General features: G+C 43.4%; 4 protein-coding genes across 4 annotated transcripts; all 4 read left to right on the top strand.

Moving 5' to 3' along the window:
- On the top strand, positions 1-984 carry LOC124211303 (uncharacterized). Its single transcript, XM_046610227.1, has one exon. The coding sequence runs from the start codon at positions 1-3 to the stop codon at positions 982-984; it is 984 nt and encodes a 327-aa protein (XP_046466183.1).
- A 319-nt stretch (positions 985-1,303) lies between these two features.
- LOC124211296 (uncharacterized) lies at positions 1,304-2,068 on the top strand. Its single transcript, XM_046610204.1, has one exon. The coding sequence runs from the start codon at positions 1,304-1,306 to the stop codon at positions 2,066-2,068; it is 765 nt and encodes a 254-aa protein (XP_046466160.1).
- Positions 2,069-2,400: 332 nt separating this feature from the next.
- On the top strand, positions 2,401-4,068 carry LOC124211294 (uncharacterized). The gene has a single exon (XM_069133865.1). It carries the CDS (start codon positions 2,401-2,403, stop codon positions 4,066-4,068), a length of 1,668 nt encoding a protein of 555 aa, XP_068989966.1.
- Positions 4,069-4,188: 120 nt separating this feature from the next.
- On the top strand, positions 4,189-5,187 carry LOC124211293 (uncharacterized). Its single transcript, XM_046610201.1, has one exon. The coding sequence runs from the start codon at positions 4,189-4,191 to the stop codon at positions 5,185-5,187; it is 999 nt and encodes a 332-aa protein (XP_046466157.1).
- Positions 5,188-6,897: the final 1,710 nt, after the last annotated feature.

Genomic DNA, 6,897 nt, shown 5'->3' with positions numbered 1-6,897 from the left:
ATGACACCGACGTCTCCACTACTCACCATCGAGGCGTGTAAGGTACGAAGAAAAACGATTAAGGCCCAAATTACCATATTCAAGAATTTTGTGGAATCGGCGGAAAATTCGCAGTCCTTTGACCGCTTAGAAATCCGCATGGAGGGGATGGAGAAATATTTTAACGAATTCCACGAAGTACAAACCATGTTAGAATTGCAACAACCGGAAGAAGATCACGAATCGGTCCGAATGGAAATCGAAAACAATTATTATGACGCGACGGCTCGCGCGAGAGCACTCATACGTGCATGCAACCCGCCAACTACACAGCGGTCTACAGAAATTCGCGAGAGTCCAAACCCTTTTAATTTTCGGGGTCAGGAGCATAGACATAAAAGGCTTCTTCAACTCAACCCACCGACATTTGACGATCAGTTGGAATCGTGGGCGACTTTCAAAACGCGATTCATGTCCATGATTAATCGAAACGACGATTTATCAGACTCGGAAAAGTTAGAGTACTTACAGTCGGCTTTAACGGGCAAGGCAGCCAAGGTAATAAACTCCTTAGAGGCTACTGAAGCCAACTACCGTGATGCATGGGGTTTATTAATTTCAAAATATGACAATACTCGGAAAACAATTTTGCGACATTGGAACATATTAGAAAATCTCGAGCCTGTGAAAAATGAAAATGCGGATGCAATAGAAGACCTCGTAGACACCATTCAACAGCATCTTCGATCCCTCAAGGGACTCAAACAAGAAGTCGACAAATGGGATTGTGTGATACTCTCTCTCATCATGAGAAAAATTAGTAAACCCTTAACGCGGCAATGGGAGTTAATGTTGGAGGACAATAAACTTCCGTCGTATCAATCATTGATACAATTTCTAATTAAGTACGCGAATTGTTCCGAACCAAAACCAACCCAAACAACGCAGGGCAGGCAAAGGGCAAAAAACATTACTCGCGGGTGGCAAGTTGTTAAACGCAGGTAGCAAGAGTACTCATCAGACCTTTTCCACCACCACCAACGAGGCATGGAAATGTTCGATGTGTCAAGAGAAGCATGCAATTTATCAGTGCAAGAAATTCATCGATCTTTCGATTGAAGATCGCATCAAGGCAGCGTCGCGCGAATTATTATGCCTCAATTGTTTGCGAGGAAAACATAAAACTAGGTCATGTACCTCCAAGGGACGGTGTCGTGAATGCCATAAGCAACATCATACGACGGTTCGTCGCGTAATCGCCGACACAACGACCACGGAAGAAGCATGACTACCTGAGGCTCCGACAAGGGAGACCGAAGCAGGTATGAGTTTCATCGTCGATACCTCGGTCAGTAAACTTATGGTGACTGCAATGGGCAACGCGACCGATCGTCATAAAACACACATACCTTGCCGAGCTCTCATCGACACATGCTCTACCGCTAATTTCGTCACCGAAGACTTCGCTGCTACATTACGATTACCACGAAAACGATGCAACCTATCGGTCAGGACCCTTAACGGCCTTGCCACACAGAGCCAAGGACGTGTCACGGTCATGATAAGTTCACGTGACAACAATTACAGCAGGACATTGGATTTCGTTACTGTATCCCGCATTGCGTCACTCGTACCTGATACGCAAATTGATCGGGAATTAATACCAATCTCTCCAAATATTAATCTGGCCAATCCCGGCTTTCATAAACCGGCACCCGTTCAAATGCTCATTAGCGCAGGACCGGCATTATCTCTCCTGTCAATCGGGCAGATCAATTTATCCTCACCTGGCGGGCCAGATCTTTACTTACAAAAAACACAACTTGGATGGGTCATTGGAGGTAATGTGGCTCCTGCCATTAAACCACAACCGGATTTTAGATGTTATCTATCCGAAATTCCACCAGACATCTCTGCATTCTGGGAAATCGACGAAGGTCCTTCCAACAAACATTTATCTAAGGAGGAACAAGCCTGCGAGGATCATTTCTCGGCCACTGTGAGCCGAATCGAGGAAGGCCGATACATCGTCCATTACCGTTTAAGGCCAATAACAAGCTTCTCGGGAAGTCACGCGAAATCACTCTAAAACGTTTCTATAGTTTAGAACGAACATTCAAGAACAACCCAGAATTGCGCAAAAATTACGCCGCGATCATTTGCGAATATTTAAACTTGGGGTTCCTGTCAAGGGTTTATGATGCCCGGGAAGAAGGGTTTTACCTGCCCCACCACGCAGTCGTCAAGGCAACAAGCCTTACGACAAAAACTCGAATCGTCTTCGATGGATCAGCTGCGTCCACTACGGGTGTCTCTCTTAACCAGACATTAATGGTTGGCCCGACAATACAAGCTGATCTTTTTACAATTTTATTGCGCTTTCGGACCCACAACTATGTATTGACAGGTGATATTGAAAAAATGTACCTTCAAGTACAAGTGCGGCCCGAAGATCGTAAATATCAAAGAATTCTGTGGCGTGACGAGCAAGGTCAAATAAACAATGAGCTGAACACAGTTACCTTTGGCCTATCAGCCTCTCCGTTTCTGGCCATACGAAGCTTGCATCAACTCGCAATGGACGAAGCGGAACAATTTCCCTTGGCAGCAGATATCCTCCGACGGGACTTATACGTCGACGACCTGCTCACGGGAGCTCTGACCCTCGAAGAAGCCACCAGACTTAGAGACGAAAGTATTGCTTTATTGCATCGAGGCAAATTCAACTTGCGACAGTGCGCGTCAAATTCGATTGACCTCCTGTGCGGCCTGACGGATCAATCGATCAATTTACAACTACAATCCGGCGATGACAAAACATTGAAGACTTTAGGTATTTATTGGAACTCACAGCAAGACGCCATCATTATTACTGTGAAGAAAATTGCGATTCCCAATAAAATTACAAAAAGAATTATTCTTTCCGAAGTCGCGAAAATCTTCGATCCTCTGGGACTGCTCCAACCTGTCATTGTTACGGCTAAACTTATCATGCAGCAATTATGGAAACTGGAGCTGGCTTGGGATGAAACGCTACCCGCCAATATTCATACTGAATGGGTCGATTTTTCGTCACATCTTTCCGAATTACACAACCTGACATTCAGGCGGAAAATAGTATCCAGCAATTCCGAAAAAATACAACTCCATGGCTTTTGCGATGCTAGCGAAAAGGCATATGGAGCTTGTAGATATTTGCGATCAACAAACTCTTCAGGAGAAGTGTATTCTCAACTTGTCTGCACAAAATCAAGAGTCGCTCCAATGAAAAGGGTACAGACGATACCCCGTCTCGAACTTTGCGCGGCTAAGCTGCTAACAACCCTCCATAAAACCGTTATGGAGGCGCTCAATGTACAAATAGATCGTTCGATATTCTGGACTGATTCTACGATTGTACAACACTGGATCAATACATCCCCCCATAAATTGAAAACATTTGTCGCGAATCGAATTGTCGAAATACGACAAGCTACAAATCCGGACGATTGGAGACACGTACGATCGCACGAGAACCCTGCCGATCAATTATCTAGGGGTCAATCGCCGGAAGAATTTTTACGAAACGATCTCTGGAGAACGGGTCCATCCTGGTTAAAGGAAGAAGAAAGCACATGGCCGAACTTCAAGATTCAAATTCCAACACTGGACGAGAAAATGAGAAAGGACTTGTGCTTCACCGTTGCCGTCAACAACCACGAAATTCTCGAGCGATATTCTTCGATTGGCAAATTACGACGGATACTATCGTATTGTTTACGAATGAAAAAGGATAATCAATTTAAGGGCATTCCTACCGTTCAAGAGATCCGACAAACTAATCAACGGATAATCAAATTGGTTCAATCTAGCAGCTTCATGCAAGAAATCCACGATCTACAGAACGGAAAACCCCTCAACTCGAAAAGTCGGTTGTTATCACTCAGTCCATTCCTCGACGAAGCCGGAATTTTACGTGTCGGAGGAAGACTGCGACACGCAGACATATCACACAATCAACGTCATCCTATTTTACTTCCAAAGTCGAATCATATAACCAACCTCATTATTGAAAACGACCATCAATCTCATGGCCATGCAGGCGTCTAGTCTACTTTGTACAGCCTGAGACAACGTTACTGGATAATTGACGGACGAAATCAGGTTCGCAAAATTATACTTCGATGTGTAAAATGTATGCGAGCAAAGCCACCAACCATAAACTATATTATGGGGCAACTATCTAAAGACCGGGTTACAGAAGCACGACCATTCTGCAACGTTGGGGTGGATTATTGCGGTCCATTCTACACGAAGGAAAAACGATTCCGAAATCGAGCCCGAGTCAAAATATACGTCGCGGTTTTCGTGTGTCTCGTAGTCAAGGCTGTTCATCTCGAAGTTGTTAGCGACATGACTTCTGAAGGCTTCATCGCTGCTCTCCGCCGTTTTGTAGCTCGACGTGGAAAACCTTCGATCATCAGCTCGGACAACGGATCGAACTTTGTGGGAGCAAAAACCGAAATCGAAGACATTCAGAGGTTACTTGGTTCAAACGAACATAACATCAAGGTGCATAACTTCTTATTGACAAAGGAGATCAAATGGAAATTTATCCCTCCGTCATCACCACACTTCGGTGGCATCTGGGAAGCAGCGGTCAAATCTTTTAAGCACCATCTGAGACGGATCCTCGGAAATATTCTTCTCTGCTTTGAAGATTTCAACACTCTCGTAATTGAGATCGAGAGTATTTTGAATTCGAGACCGTTATACCCTTTATCCTCGGATCCTAACGACCCTTTAGCTCTTACTCCTGGTCACTTTCTTATTGGCGAACCCATAACTAGCTTGCCTGAGATTGATTTCAGCACAACACCATCCAACCGTCTATCCACCTGGAAACACGTACAGAAACTCAAACGAGATTTCTGGTCAAGATGGCACAAGGAATATGTCAATGAGCTCAATGTTCGACATAAATGGAACAGGGGAGACCACACCGTCGACGTTGGATCTATTGTCGTCATTAAAAACGATAATCTTCTACCATTACAATGGCACTTGGGTCGCGTCATTGCAGCACATCCGGGAGCAGACGGCATCATCCGGACCGTCCAGGTTAAAACGGCGACTGGGACCTTTTATCAAAGCATTAAAAAATCTGCACCACTGCCCATTGAAAATATTGAAAGGACAATCGCATCTACGAGCGGTGAAGAACTCTAAACCGATTATGTAACCTAACTGCTAACAATGTTGATTTTTTGTTTGATCGGTAACCCTCTCAACGGGGGGAGTATGTTGCGTATCAAGCAGCATCTAGACTAACAAACTATAGTTACCGTAATATCGTTTGTAATGTCTTTCGATGATTTTTTCTTATATTTAAATTTTCACTTGATGGGCTGTCAGATGCGAAAAATGCTTTCTTACCTGACCGCCATAAACGAAGGCCATAAACGAAGGCTATAAGCCCTTCATCTGACAAGCTGGCAAACTCTATCTCTCAACTTTTGCTTTTTTATTCTACGTCCATACGGCAACCTTATGTTTTGCGTCTCTAATGCGAGACACTGCCAAATGGACAATTTTTGAATATTTTTAATTTTTGTGTCCACGCTAACCGTCACGTTCGGATTTTATTCCTTAAACTCGGGAAGTTTCTAAGTCAAGAAATTTGTCGAGTCTGCGTGCCAGCTGTCAGTAATATAATTTTATTATAGAGTGCATCCTTGTTTTAAGCCTACGCAAATTTTTTATTTTCTCAATATTTTCGCCAGATTTTCCATCTGGCAATTTAAACTACAACTCTTCCGTGATTGGCGACCTCTGGACCTCCTTCTTGGGTTTTCCGATCTGCTTGACCAATCATCTGTTTCTTAATATTCGAATAACGAAGTAAACGTCAACGCCTTCTTTTCTAAGGAACTCGAAATTGTCAATCACGGAAGTCAGTCTAGCGACAACCATCGAACTATTAACGTCACATCCACTGTTTGACTGTTAGCTTCACGTCCACTTACTAACTTCTTCAATTCCATACCTTTAACTTAAAATCTTCGTTGTAACAAACGTATACTTGAATAAAGTGTTGAGTTTTCTTAAAATAAAAGCACCGCGCAAGATTAAGTTGGCACGCAGGTTCCCGTATTTGCGTGACGTCCTTTTCACTCCATCAAAAGGGTGGTGAGATCAACAACCTCATCAGGTATCGTACCATCGACGCGAGGAGACGGGACAATCTCTTTGGCTGATTTTTAAATTTTTATTTTTTTTTTGTCTCCACGTTCGAATTTTTATTTTTCTCTGTTATTTATTTACTTATTTATTTTACTTCCTTTGACTTAAATTTTATCCTATTTATTCGCTAATTCAAGTTTTAAAATTTTCACCCACCGGGAAGTGATTAGGATTCATAAGTAGGCGCGTAAATTCAATCGTATTTGAATACGATTGAGTTTACTTTTCAAACGCGGTTGTGCTCGTCGAGTTCGACCACCGTAAGTCGATTGTCGCTCGTCTAATAGCCCGATTGAGGATCAGGATGTGAGAAACTTCTGCGTAAGAGTCACCGTACAGTTATGCGGTGATTGTCCGAGTGAATGCGAATAACGACACAGCTTATAGGAACTCGTAGGCGATTTATTTACAAGAGTATGTACAGAAATTTGAGAGCTAATAGGTGAGAGGTCGAATACTCAGGTCGCGTGGACTGATCGACCTCTCCGCACGAAAGTTCGTTAGATACAGTGGCATCGTACGTAAATAGGTAGTTAGGTACATACGTGCCGGAAAGCAATATTAGAAAAGGATAGAAAAGGTTTTTGAAAAGAATGATGAAGTCGAGAAAACGGAACCTGGAAAAACCTGGCTCGCTATATAGCTGGTCGCCACATTTGACATGGCCCTGTGACGCTGGGCGAAGGCTAACCTTCC

Source organism: Neodiprion pinetum, chromosome 2 (genome assembly GCF_021155775.2).
Source record: "Neodiprion pinetum isolate iyNeoPine1 chromosome 2, iyNeoPine1.2, whole genome shotgun sequence".
Classification (NCBI taxonomy): Eukaryota; Metazoa; Arthropoda; class Insecta; order Hymenoptera; family Diprionidae; genus Neodiprion; species Neodiprion pinetum.
This window is presented reverse-complemented; position numbering and strand designations above follow the sequence as displayed.

What these genes read in the sequence shown, in the direction of transcription:
- LOC124211293 (XM_046610201.1), top strand. Translation starts at nt 4,189, where the DNA reads ATGGGGCAACTATCTAAAGACCGGGTTACAGAAGCACGACCATTCTGC.
- LOC124211303 (XM_046610227.1), top strand. Translation starts at nt 1, where the DNA reads ATGACACCGACGTCTCCACTACTCACCATCGAGGCGTGTAAGGTACGA.
- LOC124211294 (XM_069133865.1), top strand. Translation starts at nt 2,401, where the DNA reads ATGTACCTTCAAGTACAAGTGCGGCCCGAAGATCGTAAATATCAAAGA.
- LOC124211296 (XM_046610204.1), top strand. Translation starts at nt 1,304, where the DNA reads ATGAGTTTCATCGTCGATACCTCGGTCAGTAAACTTATGGTGACTGCA.